Here is a 23,860-nt window from a genome sequence, read left to right on the forward strand (position 1 = left end):
TTTATTCGTCGATCCGTTCTTGAGTTATAAATTATTGGTGTTTTTTGCGCCCCCTATATTCCAATCTGAAAATGCTTTAGTGTGCCTATTCCCCAAGACAGACTGAACCTAGCCACCAAAATATGTGATGTTTGGATCCATTGTTGATGAGTTATGAGCATTTCTTTCTAAGCCCCGCCTTTTTGCAAGTACGTTTTGATTAATGGTGGCAATACTTATCGTCTAAACATGCTTATGTTCTATGGTAATGTGTCTGACCCTCCACCGATGCTGTGTACGACATTTGGTGTTGAAAAAATGAAAATTGAAATTTAAGTGAATATTTCACTGTTTTTGTTAATTATGCTAATTTAAAAAAGAAATGTAGGCGGAGCTTTGGGTTCCAAGAGGATTATTTGTAGAGTAGGTCCTCCCGGATATGTGTGCAAAAGTTCAGGTCATTCTGAGTTACGGTGTGACTTTGTAAATTAATTCCAAATGGGATTTTGATAGGTGGCGCTAGCGAGCACGTTGTAATATTTTAACCCATTGACTCCAGAATGTTGTAATTTTTACCGGTGCTGGCGTCCGTGCAAAATTATACAACTTTTTGAGTAATTTAAAGGCCTCAAAAGCAGGAAAGATGGCGACTAAAAATAATAATAAGAATTTGTGCAATAACAATAGGTTCCTCGCACTTCGTGCAAGGACACCGTTGGGGTCCTAGCACTCCGTGCTCGGGCCCTAATAATAATAATAGATTTAATTTGTTAGCGCTTTTACAGGTGCTCAAAGACGCTTTACAGATAATAGTGAAAAGAAAAGAAAAGAGAAGAAAGGAACAACAAATAAATATATAGTTAAAGTTAAAGTCAAATAATACAAAAACAATCACACAGTAAAAGCCAGATTGAAGAGGTGAGTTTTTGTTAGTTTTCTGAAGGTGGTGAGGTCGGTGCAGTCTCTGATGGGCTGTGGCAGTGAGTTCCAGAGGGAGGGGGCAGCGACGGAGAAGGGCGGCTCTGTCCCCCCAGGTCCGGTGATTGATGCAGGTGGGGATGGATAGGAGGTTGGCTTCTGATGAGCGGAGGCAGCGGGAAGGGGTGTGGTGGTGCAGCAGGTCTGTGAGGTAGGGGCAGTGGCGGCCGGCCCATAGGGGCACGAGGGGCGCCGCCCCACCTCTTCCCACATACAAAAAAAAAAAATTCTAAAAAAAATTCAATTAAAAGATATATATTTCAAAAAATATATATTTTATATTTTTTATTTTTAATGAACAAGGTAAATATCACACAATTGGTATCAGTAAAATGTATAATCTACAATAAAATATTGTTTAAAATGGTGTTACGATGTCTAAAGTTACTGATAAGTCACATGTTTCCTGCCTGGCCTTGCCCTTGGCATTAGTTTATCATTACGGGGCGCTGCCCCCGAGCCAAACAGCAGCAACCAGCACGTTGCTAAAGTCTCAATAGTAAACTGTGCCGCCGAAACATAATTTCAGCCAATCAGCGCCGTCAAATATTTTGGTCACGAGGGCGCTCACGTTGGCGCCCACATTGCTTACGTGCGTGGACGTGAGTTGTTTTTCAGACTTGTGAGGAACTGGGGTAGTATCTTATCGTAACGCAGTGTAGGCGGAGCCGTGACGTTCAATGAGCTCCCCATAAAAACAACACAGCCGTTAGCTCTTAGCACTCAGAGCACACAGCCATGGGCGCGGGAAGGGGGGTGCTGAGGGCGCTGCAGCACCCCCTAGCGGCAGGCAGGGGGTGCAGAGCTATATATGGCAGTAAAACAAGAATACAGTTTGAAAGGAGAGTGATTTGTAAAATATCCATAAAGAAAAAGAACATCTGCTTACAGTTGTGTTTCATCTGGGTGTTGAGAGATGTATCCATAGATCTCTTCATGTTGCTCTCAAAGTGCACCAGATTGATGCTTTTAACTTCAATATTTAAAAAAAATCTTCCCGGGGGAGCATCCCCCCGGACCCCCCTAGAGGAGGTGAGGTCCACTCCCCACTCGTAAAAAATAGCACTTTACCCCTGCCTATATGCCGTGAGCTGAATATCGAGCCTTCATTGTAACAGTCGTGGGTTTATTGTGTGTTTGCGTGTGGGGAGATTTTTTGTGCGTGCTCTATAGTGCCCGTAATAGTGTTCACTGGAGTCCAGCACCTCAGCACCCCCACTCAAAATACCTTCCCGCGCCTCTGCACACAGCTCTTCATATCTGTTCAGAAACTAGACAAAAGTCATAGCCGTGGGAACATGTTTCAAATGGGGGGTGCTGTGGGGATGACACCAGGGCTGGTTCTGACCAATGTGCTGCCCTATAGGCAAGATTTTAGCTGGCAATGAAAAACCTCTACAAAAGACCAATACACTACAAACACAGAAATATATTGACATGGAGGACAGCTTATATAACAAGGCTTCAAATTTATTATATATTATAACATGTTTTAATTGGGGGGGTGGACTTCACATCCTCTAGGGGGGTCCGGGGGTGTCCCCCCGGGAAGATTTTTTTAACATTTTAAAGTAAAATGCTTCAATTTGGTGCACTTTGAGCGCCCAATTAGAGACTGATCTAGGGGGTACAACTCTAAACACCCATATGAAAAAGATCGGTTTGCATTTTATTAATCAAATAAGTAGGTATGTGAACATTTCAAATAACCTACCATAGCCAATAACAAATACATGTAACTTATTTTATTTGTGTTGTTCATTCATATCTTATTTTACCAGTTAACATTTATTTATTTATGTATATTTTAAAATCTCTCCAGTTTTAAACAATATTTTTGGTTTACTGTCCTATAGTATTCACTGGAATGATTTCAAACCTGTTTTTATTTATCCTAATAATTATAAAGGTGTGCCTTGGAAATATTTGTTTACATAAATTGTGATCAAAACGTTTGAGACCCACTGAGATAACTTCGACTAAAGTGAACTATCTAAACCCTCAGAGTCCTTTACCTCACTGAGCCTCTCTGTCTGACAGGAGAGGACTCTCCCTCCACATTATTGTAGAAACAGCTTCTTATATCCGTTAGCGCAGCAGAAGCTAACAACAATCCCCGCCGGTACCGGTGCACCCCCTCTTTCTACCTCTCTCACTTTGACTGTGAGTTGCGGGCGCCTGCTAAGCCAACATCCCCCACTTTCATCACTTACAGCGCCCATCGTACGGGGCAAATGGAAAATGTAACCGGGGTGAAAAGGGTGTTATCTTTATTTAATTATGAATGTTGTTACATCAAGGCTGAAAATTCGTTTTTTTTGTATTATATCTTGTGGAAGTGCAGATCCCCTGTCCTCCACCAGGGGGTGCTGCAGCACCCTCAGCACCCCTACTTCCCACGGCCCTGACAAAAGTGAAACAAGTACAAACCACATACTGTCTGTGTCATGGCGAATACAGTCGCTGGTTTATTTATGTCTGTATAGGCCGTTGTTGTGAGTGTGGACGGTCGGAACATTTACAACGTTAGCTTAGCCAAATCTCCATTAGAAAACACGCATTTTAAAAGGTTTTTCGCCTGCCGTCTGTCTGCAGACTTGTCAAAGCCTTAATTCATGGTTTTTACTATCTGGTATCAGTATGTTGTTACTTCGGCATCCTTTTGAAACGTGTATTACAATTAAATCACGGTCAAATATGTTCATCTTGTTGTAGTTGTAGCCCCCTTGACAGCGATTCTCTCTCTAGTTTAGACTGCGGTCAAGCCAGCCCTCACGTGTAATTGCGGTGCGCGAATATCCTATGCATTACGGTAGAGTAAAAAAAAATCCTCCCTCTGTGTTTAGATGAGAATAAAACAAAAACTGTCCAGTATCAAATACTCATTTCACTTCAGGGTGATAGCAGGACATCCCATCAAGTCACTCAGAAAAAATCAGGACATTCTGATGTACAGTTTCAAAATAAAAGACCTTTGAAGTCTCATATATGAGCTATCATCCCTGTTTTTAGATGAGAATAAAACCAAAACTGTCCAGTATCAAAGACTCATTTCACTTCAGGGTGATAGCAGGACACCCCATCTAGTCACTCAGAAGCAATAAGGACATTCTGATGTAGAGTTAAATTAATAACTCAAATAAAACTCCAAACATATTTCATTGTGTTACTTTTTGTTAAGCTCTTTTAGTTTTAAACCTGATGTTTATAAGCTTCTTAGTTGTTGCAACAGTCTGTAAATATACACAACTTTATAATAAAATGCACACATTTACCTTTTTCTAGACTAAACACAGGTATGATCCTAAGTTAAAACATATGAGGTTATCGTGAGGTTGTTATCATCGTAGTTTATCAGTGGATGTTTGCTGGAGCTACTTGTAAACAGCGTGTTTTTCCTGACGGACACACACAGCGTGACTCCGGTCAGGTAGAGACCGGTCTCAAGTCAGCATCGCTGTGATTCGCGGGCGGCATTTTTTCGGGTTCGGTTCTGGGTAAAACAAAGATGATGCGGGTCGGGTCGCGGGTGTTGCATAATAAATATATTAAAATGATAATAATAATTTGGTGCTCGAAACGAACCGGATTCCGGAGCTAAGAGGCTGCTCCGCTGCAGTGTAAAGAGGATAACCCGGTGCTTTTCAAGCTCTAGCTCCGAGCTGGCCCTGAAACACCGTTGGTGCGAATGAGGTATGAGAGTACCGTGGTACCCCGGTGTTCCTGCGGTGTTCCTGCAGGGGGCAGCACCGCTGTGTGTTTCTGCAGTAGAAGAAGAAGGAGCGGGAGGTTGTGTTGCTGTGTGCAGAGCTGCAGAGAGTCTGTAGATACTAACCTCAGTTTAGATAATAACCTCGGAGCCTCTCTCATATATATCAATCTCCGTTAACAGAGTCTCGACTAACCTGGATATTTGCCGGAGGACATGTACCGAGGCCGGCCTCAGAGAGGAGGCTACCGGCCGCCTGAGGCACGCGGGCCGCCGCAGAGGCCCTACCCGGCCCAGGGGTTCAGGGACCACCGGCCCGCCTACAACCAGGGACCGTCCTACCCCCCGGGACCCTCCTACTCCCCGGGACCCCCGCTGCACCAGGACCGCAGGAGGAGGTACGGATCCCCCGGGGAGAATTGGAGCTCCGGAGCCCAGAGAGAGGTGCTCCATTCATCTCTATCTGTTATCTGCTGTATTGTGTTCTGTTTGAGGAGCCTGGGACCTCAGACGTTCATCCACATATCTGCACTGTAGCTATGCTGCCTATGCACACATGACAAGAAAAGCCTAAAAAAGCCTTGAAATATCAGTTATACTTGGGTACTGTATATCTCTGGGTTCTGCAGCTTTGTTTGGTCTCAGCTCCACAGGAACAGCTCTCTCTGAAGCTCAGATCTGTAACGTGCGTAGCGGCCACATGGCGGTACTACAGCTTCCGTCACTGGGCCCATAACATCCTTAAACTTTTCCCATTGACTTACATTCAGAATCAGAAACCCTTTATTAACTAACCCTAAACCTTTACCAGTCCCCCACTGGGAAAGAGAGGGGTCCCTTCCCCCCCCCCCAAACTCGGTCATTATTGAGTCACAACAGCGTGTTGTCCAGCATTACACGAGTAAACAATGAGATGAAAGGGGAAACACTCCACTGCGCACACTCTGTGGGCCCACATCCGGGTACTTCCTGACTACTCTGTCTTCATGCGCCACGGAGCGAGTCTCTTTACACACACAGGGTTAGCATTTGTGCACCGATCTCAGTGTGTAACATGAGCCCGGCTCCAGAGATTATTGTATTATATTGACATGTTCCTCACACACACAACTAACGTGGGTTTTACCCGCCAAAGTTATATCTTTACTGCGCCATATATTTTAGGAGCTTTGACAGAAATCCACCATGCTAACGCTAGCTATCAGCTAGCATCGGCTAACAACAGCTAACAGTGTACACATGTTATTTATTATCAGTGCTGTAAAGTAACTTAGTACATTTACTCTAGTACTGTACTTCTACAGTTCAGAGGTACATGGTGTACTTCTACTCCTCTACAGTTCAGAGGTAAATGGTGTACTTTTACTCCACCACATGTATTTAATACCTTTAGTTACTTTACAGATGTGGATGAATGATGTGAAATATAATAAAGTGTTAAATCAGACTTTAGTTCCACCTGGAGTAAATTCACAAGCTACTAGGGGTGTAATGTTTCACAAACATTTCGGTTTGGTACGTACCTCGGTTTTTAGGTCACGGTTCGGTTCGGTACAGCAGAAAAAATTATCATAAAATATATATATATTTTTAATTATTATTGAACTGTGAATAATGTATTCACTCAAATAAATACAAAATAAAATAAACATTAAGATGCAGTATTTCGCTGAACTGAAATCATCTGTATTTGAACTGTACTGTACTCGTACCTAAGCAGACAGTTTGACATTAGGACTTGCTTGTCATTGTATTTTCATGTTTGTTTAATGAAAGATGAACTTGTCCACATTGCTTGCTGAAAGGGCAGATCTGCTGGCACTAACAATGTCTCTGTGGAGAACACCCTCTCTAGGGACAGAGGTAGCAGATACAGCCAGGTAGCGCTTTGCTAACATGGCAACATAAGGATGGCGTTTGTAATAGCTTTGGCTCGGTCTGAACTTGTTGCGAGTGGTGGAGGCTTAAATGCTAGCGGGAGTTGGGTTTGCACTTCAGTCTTTTTTCTTTTGGTACCGGTGATATTCACGTTCGGGTGATGCCTTTTGTGTGCAAGTTTGATGTATTGCCAGCCGCGCGGCTAACCAATGTTAGTTGAACAATGCCGACAAACAGCTTTGGTTCGGTCCACCTGTCTTTGTCCGTCATCCTTGTACGTAACTGCGAAACCAAAATGTTCCCAAACCGGAGACTTCAATGATGCTGGAGGATTTTAGAGCTCAACTTTATCTGCTTTCGCCATTTCGACAGTTCCTAAAATTACTGACTACATTTGAACGCATCCTTCTGACCAGCTCTCATAGTATGCCTCTCGTCCAATGAAATGACTTGCTCGCTCTATGACGCGTTGAACCCAATGTGAGCAAATTACTCTGAATGCTGCGACGCAGCACCTGAGATTACTTCCAAGAAGTTGTTCTCAATCTTTTACGTTATATTCGTTCGGTACACTTCGGTACACACGTGTACCGAACCGAAGGGCCCGTACCGAATAATTTACCGTTATACCCCTAAAAGCTAACCTGCAGTATACAAAGTCATTCAGACTAGCTGCACCTTTACCAGCTTTGAGAACACTTTCATGATCAATCATTATAAAACATATCATATATATTATTCTCAAGTTATACTTTTCATCTGCTGTATCCGTGTGAAGTGGTATTGAGATCCAAACACAACCCATAATGCATGTAGTGAGTTTAATGGCGACATTGACTTTATAGCACGGTCAGTGTCTGTATGTATTGATGATTTAATAGCCATTCTGTATTGTTTGTTAAAACATGAGTGTATTGTTGATAATAATGAGGGTTAGTGTTCTCAGTGTAAGTACACATTAAATATGAACTGAATAATCCTAACATTAAGGTATTCTGATCAGTAAGTGGCATAAACAACGAGACAAGATAAATGTTTCATTGATTCATTTTCTGATTTCGTAATAAATGAACGTGTCTCTTCCTCAGAGGTCGCTGTCGCCCATCGACCACAACCTCGTCATCACCGTCGGCAACGAGCTGACCGGACCCTCTGGCTCCGCCCCCTCACGCCACCATGACAGGTAAGATCACCTGGAATATATCATATTCCATTTACTTGTATCTAGACTCTTTTTGCCCTAGTTCTATTTTATTTGTATTAACTTGCACATCTCAAAACATTCTCTTGCTCTATTTTATTTGTTTTATGTCCTCTATATATACAGTGGGGCAAAAAAGTATTTAGTCAGCCACCAATTGTGCAAGTTCTCCCACTTAAAAAGATGAGAGGCCTGTAATTTTCATCCTAGGCAACTATGAGAGACAGAATGAGAAAAAAAAATCCAGAAAATCACATTGTCTGATTTTTAATGAATTAATTGGTAAATTCCTCTGTAAAATAAGTTTTTGGTCACCTACAAACAAACAAGATGTCTGTCTCTCACAGACCTGTAACTTCTTCTTTAAGAGCCTCCTCTGTCCTCCACTTGTTAACTGTATTAATGGAACCTGTTTGAACTCGTTATCAGAATAAAAGACACCTGTCCACAACCTCAAACAGTCACACTCCAAACTCCACTATGGCCAAGACCAGAGAGCTGTCAAAGGACACCAGAAACTAAATGGTAGACCTGCACCAGGAAGACTGAATCTGCAATAGGTAAGCAGCTTGGTGTGAAGAAATCAACTGTGGGAGCAATTATTAGAAAATGGAAGACATACAAGACCACTGATAATCTCCCTCCATCTGGGGCTCCACGCAAGGTCTCACCCCGTGGGGTCAAGATGAGAAACAAGAACGGTGAGCAAAGATCCCAGAACCACACGGGGGGACCTAGTCCATGACCTGCAGAGAGCTGGGACCAAAGTAACAAAGGCTACCATCAGTAACACACTACGCCGCCAGGGAATCAGATCCTGCAGAGCCAGACGTGTCCCCCTGCTTAAGCCAGGACATGTCCAGGCCCGTCTGAAGTTTGCTAGAGAGCATTTAGATGATCCAGAAGAGGATTGGGAGAATGTCATATGGTCAGATGAAACCAAAATAGAACTTTTTGGTAAAAACTCAACTCGACGTGTTTGGAGGAGAAAGAATGCTGAGTTGCATCGAAAGAACACCTACTGTGAAACATGGGGGGGGGGGGGACATCATGCTTTGGGGCTGTTGTTCTGCAAAGGGACCAGGACCACTGATCCGTGTAAAGGAAAGAATGAATGGGGCCATGTATCGTGAGATTTTGAGTGACAACCTCCTTCCATCAGCAAGGGCATTGAAGATGAAACGTGGCTGGGTCTTTCAGCACGACAATGATCCCAAACCCACCGCCCGGGCAACGAAGGAGTGGCTTCGTAAGAAGCATTTCAAGGTCCTGGAGTGGCCTAGCCAGTCTCCAGATCTCAACCCCATAGAACATCTTTGGAGGGAGTTGAAAGTCCGTGTTGCCTAGCGACAGCCCCAAAACATCACTGCTCTAGAGGAGGTCTGCATGGAGGAATGGGCCTAAATACCAGCAACAGTGAAAACCTTGTGAAGACTTACAGAAAACATTTGACCTCTGTCATTGCCAACAAAGGGTATATAACAAAGTATTGAGATGAACTTTTGTTATTGACCAAATACTTATTTTCCATCATCATTTGCAAATAAATTCTTTAAAGATCAGAAACTGTGATTCTGGATGTTGCCTCTCATAGTTGAGGTATACCTAGGATAAAAATGACAGGCCTCTCATCTTTTTAAGTGGGAGAACTTGCTCAACTGGTGGCTGACTAAATACTTTTTTGCCCCACTGTACGCAGTGTTTCCCCTGGGATGGAGTCATAGCAGCGGTGCTAAGGCACGTGGGCCCAGCATAATGTGAGCGCGGACCGCGTGGAATTTTTTAGTGCGTGCGAAGTGCGCCCCGCCAATTTGTTTCTATGTGTTTGCACAAGAAAGGCTCTTGAGGCCTAGTACCAGGTCCCGAGGTGAGATTTTAGGCGACATTTTATGTGTAAAGAATAAATGAAAAATCTCTACAAAAGACAAATACACTGCAAAAACAGAAATGTATTGACATTGGTAATACACGTCCAAATGGCTTCAAATGTATTCAGTATTGTATGAACATGTTTGAATTTGGGGGTGGACGTCACATCCTCCAGGGGGGTCCGGGGTATGTCCCCCCGGGAAGATTTTTTTTTAACATTTTACAGTAAAATGCTTCAATCTGGTGCACTTTGAGCACACAATTACTAGAGACCTGATCTAAGGGGTACAACTCTAAAACGCCAGTATGAAAAAGATCGGTTTACATTTTAATAATCAAATAAGTATGTGAACATAACCTTAACCTACGATAGCCAATAACAAATAAATGCAGCTTATTTTTGTTGTTCATTCATATCTTATTTTACCTAGTTAACCTAGCGCCCACCGTACAGGGCAAATTAAACGTGTAACCGGGGTGAAAAGGGTGTTACGTTTACTTAATTATGAATGTTGTTACATCAAGGCCGAACATTCGGATGAGCGCCAGCGGTCAAAAATGTTTTTTCCCTCCCAGAGCTACCAGCGCAGCGCCCCCTAGATCTGGCGCGCTAGGCGACCGCCTGTAACACAAATACTACAAATCTACATAACAAACAATCAAAAATGAAAAAGGGTCGCCATTTATTATTATTTTTTAAAAAAAAAGTAAAAAAAATACCTAGCTGGCTCCCCCTAGCAGCGGCGCTCATATTTCAGCAGCGGCGCTGCGCCACCACTATTTGTATATATGGGAAACACTGGTACATGTTGCTCTGTTGGAGGAGGACTTCAGTTTGTCATTGACATATCTACACTGTAGCTAAGGTGCAAGTGGCAATAAAGCCTTGAAACTTGAAACCTGGTCTTCACAAACTGGATCAGGGTTGCAGTCGAATGGTCCAAAAATCAGCTCCTGTCGTCTATCTAGTGAAACTTCTGCTCGTCACCCTCTCCCTCCGGTCCACATTAATACACATGATCCCAATAAGTATGATTGTATGAAAAGATCTTAAAATCAATACAAACATATTTATTATAAACGTTATATCTTAACATTTATCACTGTGTATATCACCATTCAAACATCTTTTAAAAGTTGAACAAACCCCACACAGCTCAGTGAAATGTTGACTTTATTTGATCATTTCAGTAAAAACTAACGTTCATATTTCTCTTTTTGATTATAATACTGATGAACGTTCAGAACAAAGCACTTTGGCAACTTACCACATACGTTTTAAAATGCTTAATAAGCACCGTAACTTTCATGATATCATTTCTCCGTCATAATCGGTTGTGTCCGTGAACGGCCGACTGTTGTGTGACGTCAAATGCTGCGGCTGCAAGGCATTGTGGGGGAACATTTTCTCCTCTCCTTTCGGTGAGGGAGGTCCAGTGGTTCCTAAGCTAAAGGAGGTTATAAAGGAAGTTTGAAACGTCCTTTCCTATCATCTAGAGAACATTTCACTCCGTTAGGAAGGTTCCTAAGCGGACTATTCGACCGCAACCCAGGTCTTTTTAAAAGGTGCCCCTTTCAAACCGTCCTGACTGTAAACTGTTTCCCCGCAGAGACTACGCTCCCCGGCCCGAGTACGAGCGGAGCAGGAGCCGGGGCCGGAGCCGACCCGGCAGCCGTAGTCCGGACCGGAGTCGCGCCAAGAGTCTGGGACGGGCCAAGAGCCGGGGCCGGAGCATGAGTCGCAGTCCGGATCGGAGTCGGGCTAAGAGCAGGGGCAGGAGCCGGAGTCCGGATCGGAGTCGGGCTAAAAGTCTTGGAAGGGCAAAGAGCCGGGGCCGGAGCACGAGTCGCAGTCCGGACAGGAGCCGGGGGAAAAGCCGTGGCCGGAGCGAGAGTCACAGTCCGGACCGGAGCAGGGCCAAGAGCCGGGGCCGGAGCATGAGTCGCCCCCGGTCCAAGTCCAGAACCAGGGGGCCGAGCCACGGTCGCAGTAAGAGCCGGCCGCGGAGCCGCAGCTCCAGCAGCAGCTCCAGTTCCGGGAAGTCAGGCAAAGAGTTCAGAGAGCTGGACTCAGCGCGGCGTCTCAAAGAACTGCAGGAGATGCTGAGCCAGCCCACCAAATCCATCCTGAAGAGACGCCAAGACTCCGAGGACTCGCCGTCTCTGAGGGTACCAACAGCCTGTCCACAATCTGTGCCTAATCCCCTTTACTCCTGTCCCCCTTTACTCCTGTCCCCCTTTACTCCTGTCCCCCTTTACTCCTGTCCCCCTTTACTCCTGTCCCCCTTTACTCCTGTCCCCCTTTACTCCTGTCCCCCTTTACTCCTGTCCCCCTTTACTCTCGTCCCTAACTACTGCCTACCCCCTTTACTCCTGACCATCCCCCTTTACTCCTGACCATCCCCCTTTACTCTTGACCACCCCCCACTCCTGACCATCTCCCACTCCTGACCATCCCCCACTCCTTTCCACCCCCCACTCCTGACCATCCCAACTCCTGTCCACCCCCCACTCCTTTCCACCCCCCACTCCTGTCCACCCCCCACTCCTGTCCACCCCCCACTCCTGACCATCCCCATCCTGTTGTTGAATACGTTTTGAATCGGTTCTCAGAGCACCAGGACAGGGTTTCTGGTCCCCTGGCTCACCCGGCTCTGTTTCTATGTTTCAGACCTCGGACTCCCCCCGAGGGTCCCACATGTCCCAAGTGGCTGACCAGCTGCTTCAGGCGGTTAAAGGCATGGAGCCTCACCTGGTGGCCTCGGTGCTGTCAGAGCTGCAGTCCGACCCGCAGATGGCTCAGCGCATTGGACTCGACGCAGAGATTAAAGAGATCCTCCACATGCTGGGGGGGCCGACGGGGGCCCAGGACAGGACGGAGGACATCGACGACGAGGAGAAGTTCCTGTACGGAGACGCTGAAGACCCCAAACTCCCGTCTGAGACGGTCCGTCCCCAGGGTCTGGACCTGTACGGAGATGTGACGGAGGACGCGCTGTACGACGACTACCCCCCCTCGCAGGAACCCGTCCTCCCTCAGACGTTTGGCCTCCCACTAGGGCCTCACCTTCACGCCCCCCGTGCCATGGGGCAGGTGGATGAGAGGTACCGGGCCTCCGTCAGCCCGGACCAGAACCTGACAGGGCCGGAGCAACCGGGGCCAGGAGAGCGTCAGGCGCTTGATGAGTACGAGAAGATCCAGGACCTGCTGAAAACCATCGGAATGGACCTGGGCGTGACTGAGATCAGCAAGATGGCAGCCAGGACCAAAGAGCGCCTCCACGGAAACAAGCCACCCCCGAAGACGCCGACCCGCAGGCAGCGGTCGTCCTCCGGCAGCTCGGAGGGGGGCCGGGCTCGCAGGAGGCGGGGCCACAGCGGCAGCAGGAGGCGGAGCCACAGCAGGAGGCGGAGCCACAGCTCCAGCAGCAGCGGGGAAAGCTGGAGCAGCGATGACGGACGCAGAAAACGATCAATTCCCGCTAAATCCCACAAACACAGCAAAGAGTCGAGCGCCGAGAAGACGGCCGCCGCCGCGCCACCGAACATAGAGCCGCCATTAAAAACCCCAGACGCCCCCCCGCCTCACCCCGGGGCTCCCTCCTACCCCCCCGCACAGGTCCATGGCATTATGCCCCCCAACTTCCCCCCCCCAGGGTTCGGACAGTACGGGAACTACCTGCCCTACATGCCTGGGCAGTGGCCCCCCATGTACCCCCCCCCCAACATGGCGATACCCCCGAACACCAGCCCCGAAGAGTTCCCCCCCTCCCTGCCGTACCCGAACCCCTACAGCAACCCCCCGGACCACCAGGGGGCCCAAGGTTCGTCATCATCAAAGGCATCATTACTGTGAATTCAACAAGTGTACTTTCTACTTTTTTGTGATGCTATTTTATTTCTATTGAGATGTTTACATTTTGGATTGTTCCTTTCTAGTCTTTAGATTTTTGAAGTGCAATGCCTCGTCTCTTTTTGCTGCTGCAATGCAAACATTTCCCAAATTGGGATCATTAAGTACTTCTTATCTTATTTGATCTGATCTAATCTCATCATGTATCTGTTTACAACCTGTTGCAGCAGTTATACAGGCATCAAATCAAATATAACCAACAATGGGCTCAGTGGGAGTTGTAGTTTTTCTGATAATGGATTTGTAGTTTTTACAGTAATTTGAGTTTTTTCTTATGTTGGATCGTAGGAGTTGTGTCTCCCTCAGGTGTGATGGAGGTGAGCAGTCAGGAGAGGAAGGTTTCTGAGGAGCAGAACACCGAGAGCCAGAAACAGAAGGTGAGCTCAGCAGCTAGGAGATGAGAAACTGAAGTCCTCCTCCAACAGAGCATTATGAATATATATAGAGGACATGGAACACATTGTGTGTGTGTGTGTGTGTGTGTGTGTGTGTGTGTGTGTGTGTGTGTGTGTGTGTGTGTGTGTGTGTGTGTGTGTGTGTGTAGATTCTGGAGGAGAGGGAGAAGCTGAAGCAGGAGAGGGAGGTGCGCATGAAGAAGAAGGAGTATCTGATGAAGGAGCTGGAGAGACTCAGGAAGCAGCAAGGTGACCCACACTCACAGACAGACACACACACACACACACTCACCCACACACACTCACAGACAGACACACACACACACGCAGATACACACATGAAGCACTCTCTGATGTCCAACAAGTTGTCATTAGGCGCGTTCACACCGGAGTACTTTTCCCCTTTAGTTCCGTTAGTACCCCTCATGTTGCGTTCACACCAAAAAGAGAACTTAGTGCCGGGAACTTTTACCCCCATGTTCAGTGCCTGCTGAGAGGTGGTACTCTCCTGGTGGAAAAAGTGCCCCAGTTCTGATTGGCCGGGCGAAAACCACGCTCCGTAAAACTCTGAAATGTTTTGTAGAGCCGCCATTTTATTATCCTCGCATTAGCATTATTAGCATTAGCATTCGCCCAGCGCACAAACGCAGAGAGACTAACTTATGGCAACACAAAATAAAACATGGGAGCGGTGGCGATGAGGAGTTGTCGGCGTTCTGTCGATTTACTCTGAAGCAGCTTCTACTGAAGCCTTCCCCAACTCCGGGGACTTCCGGCCGGGGACTTCGGGTGGCAGTATACGCCGTGAAGTTGTTTGCGGCCTGCCAGTAAACCCAAAGCAGCAGCAGCAGCAGAAGAAGAAGTGACGTCAGCGGCTTCATTTACGTAATCTTCCCTCAGGGAACTAGTTCCATGGGGGAACTAAGTGCTGGGAACTAAGTACGGCAAAGTACTTGGTGTGAACGCGGCTATTGTTGTTATTTTTGTTGTTTTGATGTTGTTGTTGTTGTTGTTGTTCCTCAGGCGAGCTGCTGAGGAAGAAGCGGCGGGAGAAGGGGGGGCACCGGGACCCTCTGCTGCAGGAAGTGAGTCGCCTGCAGGAGGAAGTGATGTCACAGATCTCCAGCCTGCGGCGGGAACACGAGTCGGCCGAGAAGAAACGCAATGAGATTGAGAAGATCGCCCTGATCCTCGGGCTGAACCCGGGCGACAGGCCCCGCCCCCCCCGCACAGAGGACGAGGCCCCGCCCCCACAAACACCAACACCAGAGAAGAAGAAGGGCCGCGAGGGGGGGGACACCCCCAAGGCCACCTGCAGCTCCTTAAAGGTACACACACCTGCACAGGTAAACAGGAAGCACTTTGTTAAATATATAAAGGGTTCTTATTCCTAATATATTTATTTATATTTATATATATATTTTTTATAACATAGTTTTTCTTTCAGTTTCACGCTTATATCCCCAGTCGCTCTGTTTCCATTCAGCTCCACAGAGACGTGGATAGAAGGAGAACATGTTTATATGTAATCTGTGTTATCACCTGGTTCCTCAGGTAGGTTTTACTCCTCATTACCTGTCGCTAAGCTAGCAGCCGGGCGCTAAGCTAGCAGCCGGGCGCTAAGCTAGCAGCCGGGCGCTAAGCTAGCAGCCGGGCGCCAAGCTAGCAGCCGGGCGCCAAGCTAGCAGCCGGGCGCCAAGCTAGCAGCCGGGCTCCAAGCTAGCAGCCGGGCTCCAAGCTAGCAGCCGGGCGCTAAGCTAGCAGCCGGGCGCTAAGCTAGCAGCCGGGCGCTAAGCTAGCAGCCGGGCTCCAAGCTAGCAGCCGGGCGCTAAGCTAGCAGCCGGGCGCTAAGCTAGCAGCCGGGCTCTAAGCTAGCAGCCGGGCTCTAAGCTAGCAGCCGGGCTCTAAGCTAGCAGCCGGGCTCTAAGCTAGGAGCCGGGCTCTAAGCTAGGAGCCGGGCTCTAAGCTAGGAGCCGGGCTCTAAGCTAGCAGCCGGGCTCTAAGCTAGGAGCCGGGCTCTAAGCTAGGAGCCGGGCTCTAAGCTAGGAGCCGGGCGCTATACGTTTATATTTTATAACAGTTGCTCTGTTTCGATTCAGCTCCACAGAGACGTACATAGAAATATAATGTGTTTTTATATCTGTGTTACACGATGCTCTGGTTCCTCAGGGAGCAGGTTATCATGCTAAATATATAAATACCTGTCGCTAAGCTAGTTAGCTGCCAGTCCGTCCACAGTGAACACGCTCCAGGCGCAAGTCGCTGCTCTCAGATGAATGAGGATATATTCTGATGTTTACACACCTTTTATAAAGGGAGATAAACTCACCTGAGGGTCAGGTAAAGATCTCAGCTGTCAGGATGTCTTCCAGGTCAATTCATGTTTGTTTTTCACAATAAAAGCCTGTCAGAAAACTCCTTTGAGCCACTGAAAGGCTTTTATTGTGAAATAGATTAAATGACTTAATGATTTATAACTGAGTTGGGATAGAGATGGTAGGAAATAGTATTTGAATGTTTCTCTCCAAAGGATTTGAGTTCTCTGCGACGACGTTAAGCGATGCGAACCTCGGTGAAAACTAAAGTTAAGTCTGGTTAAAGATGATAATAATAATAATAATACAAGCTGAAACCCAAACTGAAAGTGAATTAGAACGATAATGATATTCACTTTCACTCTTAATCTGAAAGTGTGAATTTTTAGATTTCCAGTTTTATTATTAATAATGAATGTTTCCTCGCCGATCGTTAGCGTGAACATAGCTAGCTGTGGGGACCGAGCTTTATTGTGAAGGGTCAGTCAGCTGTTAGCGCTCGTTGTTGCGCGGCGGTCGTTGCGCGGCTCTGATTGGTCGCCTGATGCCGGAGCGCAGAGACGGTAAGAGACGTTTTTCTTCCTGCAGAGTTTCAGGTGTTTCACAGAGCCCCGCCCCCTCCGTCTCACCGTCCTCCATTTTTGTTTCCCAGCAGCCCGCGGCCCCCCCCCCGCCCAACGACCCCCCCGAGCCGTTTGAATACTACGACGCTGGAAACCACTGGTGCAAAAACTGTAACGTCACTTCGGGATCTATGTTCGACTTTTACACGCACCTTCACAGCAAGACGCACCGGAAGGTCGGTTTGTCCACTTCCATGTTCATGTGTTGTTTTCTATATGTATTACTGGTGAAGTTACTAATCTGCTAAACAGTCCTTATTCTTCTTCTCATGGTCTCATGGTGTCGCCTCTCCTGTGGCTCTACAGGTTTATGTGCATGTCAACGGTCTGCAGAGGCTAGAATTATTCAAATGTTTCAGAATAAGTATTTATACAAACTTGGACAGATTTGAACAAAAGATAAAATCAGTAGAAAAATATAATTGGAAAATACCTGAAATGAATAAGCACATTTTGTGTCAACGATCATAAAAGATATCCGATATATATTCCTTAAAAATATGAATGAAACATCCCAAATGTTTGAACATGAAGCAGACTCTGTGTGTTTGATACCCTCACCTGTGCAGCCCTGCAGGTGTAACCCCGTCTCTCTGCCCTCAGACTCTGGACCCGTACGACCGGCCCTGGTCCTGCACCGGCACCACCGGCACCAGCAAGAGCCTCCTGACAGAGGAGAAGCTCACCAAGCCCGCTAAAGGTACCCCCCACCCCTCACCACATTAAACCTCGCTGCTCTCCTCCCATGATGCCGCTGGTGTGCCGCTGAATGTTGTTAGCGTCTCTTGTCTCCAGGTGGATCGGCTGCTCTTTGTCTCTTTATGAAAACTGTCTCCGGGACTCGTCTCCACAGAGGACTCCGACACTCTGATGTCCCGTTTTTCTGTGTTCTGTGAATGTAACGCACCTGTATTCTCACCTGTCTTCTTTCACATATTTAATATTTAATATAAACCTCATGACCAGATGTCCCCTCTCTGACAGGCTCTGCTGCGGGGGCGTGGCCAGGTAAACATGATTGACAGGTTACTGCTCTGTGCCGTTTGTTAAACAGTGTGTGTGTGTGTGTGTTTGTTTCAGGCTCTGAGTTCCTGCTGCCCGTCAGAGGCTTCTTCTGTCTGCTCTGCAAAACCTTCTATGGAGACTCAATCTGTGCCGAGGAGCACGTTACCAAGCACGCCCACAACGAGAAGTACAAGGTGCGTTACAACAGGAAGTACAGGGTGTGTTCACAACAGGAAGTACAGGGTGTGTTCACAACAGGAAGTACAGGATGTGTTACAACAGGAAGTACAGGGTGTGTTCACAACAGCAAGTACAGGATGTGTTACAACAGGAAGTACAGGGTGCGTTACAACAGGAAGTACAGGGTGCGTTACAACAGGAAGTACAGGGTGCGTTACAACAGGAAGTACAGGGTGCGTTACAACAGGAAGTACAGGGTGCGTTACAACAGGAAGTACAGGGAAGTACAGGGTGTGTTCGCAACAGAAAGTATAGTGTGTGTTAAAACAGGAAGTACAGAGTGTGTTACAACAGGAAGTACAGGGCGTGTTCACAACAGGAAGTACAGGGCGTGTTCACAACAGGAAGTACAGGGTGCGTTACAACAGAAAGTATAGTGTGTGTTAAAACAGGAAGTACAGAGTGTGTTACAACAGGAAGTACAGGGTGTGTTCACAACAGGAGGTACAGGTTGTGTTACAACAGGAAGTACAGGGAAGTACAGGGTGTGTTACAACAGGAAGTACAGAGTGTCACAACAGGAAGTACAGGGTGTGTTACAACAGGAAGTACAGGGTGCGTTACAACAGGAAGTACAGGGAAGTACAGGGTGTGTTCGCAACAGGAAGTACAGGGTGCGTTACAACAAAGTATAGTGTGTGTTAAAACAGGAAGTACAGAGTGTGTTACAACAGGAAGTACAGGGTGTGTTAAAACAGGAAGTACAGGGTGTGTTACAACAGGAAGTACAGGGTGCGTTACAACAGGAAGTACAGGGTGTGTTAAAACAGGAAGTACAGGGTGCGTTACAACAGGAAGTACAGGGAAGTACAGGGTGTGTTCGCAACAGGAAGTACAGGGTGCGTTACAACAAAGTATAGTGTGTGTTAAAACAGGAAGTACAGAGTGTGTTACAACAGGAAGTACAGGGTGTGTTACAACAGGAAGTACAGGGTGCGTTACAACAGGAAGTACAGGGTGTGTTAAAACAGGAAGTACAGGGTGCGTTACAACAGGAAGTACAGGGTGCGTTACAACAGGAAGTACAGGGTGTTCTAATACTTCCTGTTCTGGTTCTGCTTCAGAAACAGATGTATGAGAACCCGCTGTACGAGCAGAGGAGGAACCTGGACCGCCAGGCCGGCCTCACCTCCGACGCCGGGGGGAAGAAACGAAAACATGAGGACGAGGCCGGCAAGGACAAGGAGGAGAAGTCCAAACACAAGAAGGACAAGAAAGACAAGGAGAAGAAGAAGGAGGAGGTACCGACGGAGGAGAAGGTGAAGAAGGGGGTGGAGGAGGATTTAAAAACTCCTAAAGGTCTGGAGGAGGAGAGGCCGTCCTTCAGCAAGAAAGACGAGGAAGAGGAGCAGGTTAAAGGCAGCAAGAAGGAGGACAAGTACCGGCACAGGAGGGAGGAGGAGGACCGCTACAAATACAGCAGAGAAGAAGAACACCGGCATCGCTACGACAACCGTCCAAAGTACGGACTGAGAGACGAGGACTTTAAACACGGGAAATACCCCGAGTCCAGATTCAGGTCTGACCGGGAGGAGGGGAAACCAAAGGAACCCTTCAAAAAGCCTCAACCAGAGAAACCAGCAGCCAAACCAGAACCCATACAAGAACCTCCAAAGCCCTACGACCCGCCAAAGATCCTCTGTGGACCCAGTCCCGCCATGAGGGCGAAGCTCCGCAAGCAGAGTCTGGAGGTCGGAAAACCAGCAGCCGGACCCTCCTCTTTGACCTCCCCCACATTTGGGAAGTTCACCTGGAAGAAGAGGGAGAACTTCCTGGCGAAGGAGGCAGAGAAAGTGGCCGCCGAGTTCATCAAGGAGGACGAGGCGGCGGCGGCGAACCTGGACCCGGCTCCAGCCCTGGATTCCTTCTCCAAATCTGTGGCGGTGGCCAAAGAGATCGCGCAGAAGCTGGGGGGCCATCAGACACCCCCTTGGTTCTCTAACGGGGCAAACCGGGGCCGGATCAGACCCAACCTCCCTGCCCCGGCCGCGGTCCTGAGGAAAACCGCATTGATGGGTAAACCAGCGCCCCTGAACACCTTCCTCTCCATGAAACCACAAGGGGGCGGTTTACCAGTTCAACAGGAAGTGCCGACCATCTCAGACGGAATGCTGAAGATCCCGAACGCTCGGAAGAAACCACAGGAGAGTAAACCCCTCCCACCAAGTCCTGCGCCCGGGACAGCTATGCCCCCGCCTCCGGTGACGAGACCGTTTAAGGCTGAACCCCCACCAGCAGTGTATGGACCCGTACCCCCTCCGCCGGTCTTAAAATCTGCCCCCTTTGAGGCCAAACCCCCACCCTCAGTGTTTGGACCTATGCTCCCTCCAGCAGTCTTAAAACCTGCCCCCTTTGAGGCCAAACCCCAACCCTCAGTGTTTGGACCTATGCTCCCTCCGGCAGTCTTAAAACCTGCCCCCTTTGAGACCAAACCACCACCATCAGTGTTTGGTCCTGCACCGTTTGAGGCTAAACCCCCACCACCGGTCCTTAAACCTGCACCTCCAGTTTGTAATCCCCCTCCGTCAGTGTCCAGACCTCCACCCTCTGAGAATGCCCCTTTCCCTAAACCAGTTCCACCCCCCATGATAAGGGTTGTGTCGGACGTGGCGGCTCCGGGGGTCCCGGAGGGAGAGCAGACCCGCACAGTGTTTGTGAAGCCCCCCCCCTTCATGAACCTGGGAGACGGGGCCCAGAAGTCTGAGAAGCTGAAGACTCACCTCGCTGCAGCCAAAGCCCAGGACCTGTTCCACCTCCTCTACAGCAAGGGGGACCAAACTGGGGCCGCCAACATCACCAAACCGCCAGCGGACCCCAGAGCGGACGCGACAGGTTCCAACAAAACTCACCCTGCCCCCATACAGGCAGCCAAACCCCCACCTGAGCCTTTGACCAAGACCACACCCCCATCTGAGCCTTTGACCAAGACCACACCTCCACTTGAGGTCTCTAAACCAGCACCTGAGGTCTCTAAACCCGCACCTGAGGTCTCTAAACCAGCACCTGAGGTCTCTAAACCCGCACCTGAGGTCTCTAAACCCGCACCTGAGGTTTCTAAACCGGCACCCGAGGTTTCTAAACCAGCACCCGAGGTCTCTAAACCTCCACCTGAGGTCTCTAAACCTGATCCTGAGGTTTCTAAACCGGCACCTGAGGTTTCTAAACCAGCACCTGAGGTCTCTAAACCCGCACCTGAGGTCTCTAAACCTCCACCTGAGGTCTCGAAACCCCCACCTGAGGTTTCTAAACCGGCACCTGAGGTTTCTAAACCAGCACCTGAGGTCTCTAAACCCCCACCTGAGGTTTCTAAACCGGCACCTGAGGTTTCTAAACCAGCACCTGAGGTCTCTAAACCCGCACCTGAGGTCTCGAAACCTCCACCTGAGGTCTCGAAACCCGCACCTGAGGTTTCTAAACCGGCACCCGAGGTTTCTAAACCGGCACCCGAGGTTTGTAAACCTGATCCTGAGGTTTCTAAACCCCCACCTGAGGTCTCGAAACCGGCACCTGAGGTTTCTAAACCTGCACCAGACCCGGTTCCCCAAACCCCGCCTGAGTCAGACATTCAGATTTCATCGGTTTGGTCTCTGCAGTCCCCCTCCATCCAAACTCCTGATGAACCCCCACCCAAACTGAGTCCCCCTCCTAAGTCTCAGAGTGAGGTGCAGGACCAGACCCCCGCCCCGACCTCTGAGCCTAACATCTCCCCACAATCCAATCCTGCCAAAGTGGAACCGGCACCCCAGACCCGGTCTCCTCCCAAACCGGCTCCTGAAATCCAAAAAGAGCCCCAACCCACCCAGGACCCCCATCTTAATCTGGAACCCCAACTAGACCACCACACTCAGCTCCATCCAAATCCCCAACCAGACTTGACTCCGGAACCTGCTCCCAAACCAGGCCCAAAAACCAGAGGCAAGAAAACCCCTGCTGCCCCCCGCCCTGTCCGGCAAACCAGATCCCAGACCAGATACCAGACCCGGCAGCAGAAGTCCGACCCGGAGCCGGCTTCGGGGGATTCTGACTCTGCCGCTTCGGACTCGAAGGGTCTGGACACCTCAGACCCGGGTCCAGACCCCAGCCCCGGTCTGGAGGGGGAAAAGGGGCCCAGTGAGGGCGAGGACCTCCCCACGATGGAGATCACCCCTGAGGCGCTGGGCCTCCCCTCAGACCTGACTTCCTTGGACTTTGACTATGATTTTAACTTTGAGTAGGAGGTCTGCAAAACGGACTGGACCTGAAGGCAGCTGACGGACTTGTGTGGTCCTGGGCTCCAGACCTCCTGTGGTCCTGGACTCCAGACCTCCTGTGGTCCTGGGCTCCAGACCTCCTGTGGTCCTGGGCTCCAGACCTCCTGTGGTCCTGGGCTCCAGACCTCCTGTGGTCCTGGGCTCCAGACCTCCTGTGGTCCTGGACTCTAGAGGTCCTTCTTGTTCAGTTTCAGTAAAACTAAGTCCAGGAATATTTGTTTAAACGCTGGACTTCCTGAGTTCATGGTGCCGCCGCCCAGAGGACCAGGAAGAGTCAGTGATGCATTGTGGGTAAATAACAGTAATGAGGACAGAGCAACAAAAAAAAACTAAAATATGTTAAATATCACAAGTTTTAAAAACACCGGATATTCTTTTATTTTCTTCTAGAAACTTCAGCTTTTCTCCAAACTTTACTCTCAGTTTCATCTCCGAGCTCCTGCTGTCTGACGTGCACTCACCTGTCTGACGTGCACTCACCTGTCTGACGTGCACTCACCTGTCTGACGTGCACTCACCTGTTATGTTTTAAACTCAACGTTACATTATTCTCCTAAATCCTAAAGTTTGGACCAAAAGAGCTCCTTTTGTCGGAGGAAAGTCTGTTAGTAAATACTTCCTGTAGAGTTTTAATAAAAGTTAGTGAGAAATAAACTGTGTGTTCCAGCTTCCTGTAAGAATCAGAGAACTATGTAAACATCATCGGCTCAAAACACCACTGAGACCAGGGGACCTTTAAAGAGTGACGCACACAGCTAGAGACCAGGGACACTAAAGAATGACGCACACAGCTAGAGACCAGGGGACACTAAAGAATGACGCACACAGCTGGGAGACCAGGGACACTAAAGAATGACGCACACAGCTGGGAGACCAGGGATACTAAAGAATGACGCACACAGCTGGGAGACCAGGGGACACTAAAGAGTGACGCACACAGCTGGGAGACCAGGGACACTAAAGAATGACGCACACAGCTAGAGACCAGGGGACACTAAAGAATGACGCACACAGCTAGAGACCAGGGTACATTAAAGAGTGACGCACACAGCTAGAGACCAGGGGACATTAAAGAGTGACGCACACAGCTAGAGACCAGGGGACACTAAAGAATGACGCACACAGCTAGAGACCAGGGGACACTAAAGAGTGACGCACACAGCTAGAGACCAGGGGACACTAAAGAATGACGCACACAGCTAGAGACCAGGGGACACTAAAGAATGACGCACACAGCTAGAGACCAGGGGACACTAAAGAGTGACGCACACAGCTGGGAGACCAGGGGACACTAAAGAGTGACGCACACAGCTGGGAGACCAGGGGACACTAAAGAGTGACGCACACAGCTAGAGACCAGGGGACACTAAAGAATGACGCACACAGCTAGAGACCAGGGGACACTAAAGAGTGACGCACACAGCTGGGAGACCAGGGGACACTAAAGAGGGACGCACACAGCTGGGAGACCAGGGGACACTAAAGAGTGACGCACAAAGCTAGAG

The 23,860-nt window shown here is 48.5% G+C and overlaps 2 protein-coding genes across 5 annotated transcripts in view; both read left to right on the forward strand.

The window, feature by feature from the left end:
* ncoa4 (nuclear receptor coactivator 4) overlaps window positions 1-4,728 on the forward strand; it is a gene marked incomplete at its 3' end in the record, with an annotated part of 38,385 nt that extends 33,657 nt beyond the window's left edge. Inside the window, exon 11 of the mRNA XM_079695874.1 lies at window positions 4,698-4,728. Within this exon, the coding sequence (XP_079552000.1) occupies window positions 4,698-4,728 (31 nt within the window). The remainder of the gene's footprint in view (window positions 1-4,697) is intronic.
* znf318 (zinc finger protein 318) lies at window positions 4,683-23,009 on the forward strand. 4 transcript variants are annotated; one of them, XM_079695859.1, is made up of 11 exons: window positions 4,683-5,110; window positions 7,633-7,727; window positions 11,225-11,783; window positions 12,286-13,438; window positions 13,816-13,904; window positions 14,072-14,171; window positions 14,946-15,268; window positions 16,890-17,036; window positions 17,464-17,560; window positions 17,941-18,059; window positions 19,170-23,009. In XM_079695859.1, exons 1-11 carry the CDS (start codon window positions 4,883-4,885, stop codon window positions 22,317-22,319), a joined length of 6,060 nt encoding a protein of 2,019 aa, XP_079551985.1. In that variant the 5' UTR covers window positions 4,683-4,882; the 3' UTR covers window positions 22,320-23,009. The 4 variants fall into 4 exon arrangements, with proteins under 4 accessions (XP_079551985.1, XP_079551986.1, XP_079551987.1 ...); XM_079695860.1 differs by having other exon boundaries at window positions 16,893-17,036; XM_079695861.1 differs by having other exon boundaries at window positions 14,946-15,250.
* The last annotated feature ends 851 nt before the right edge of the window (window positions 23,010-23,860 follow it).

Source organism: Notothenia rossii, assembly GCF_949606895.1.
Source record: "Notothenia rossii genome assembly, contig: scaffold_103, whole genome shotgun sequence".
In the NCBI taxonomy this organism is placed as follows: Eukaryota; Metazoa; Chordata; class Actinopteri; order Perciformes; family Nototheniidae; genus Notothenia; species Notothenia rossii.

Excerpts from the sequence above, each read along its gene's own strand:
- znf318 (XM_079695859.1), top strand. The coding sequence starts at position 4,883 with ATGTACCGAGGCCGGCCTCAGAGAGGAGGCTACCGGCCGCCTGAGGCA. Across the intron at positions 13,439-13,815 it reads GGACCACCAGGGGGCCCAAG|GAGTTGTGTCTCCCTCAGGT; the intron begins GTTCGTCATCAT and ends GTTGGATCGTAG. Across the intron at positions 13,905-14,071 it reads CCGAGAGCCAGAAACAGAAG|ATTCTGGAGGAGAGGGAGAA; the intron begins GTGAGCTCAGCA and ends GTGTGTGTGTAG.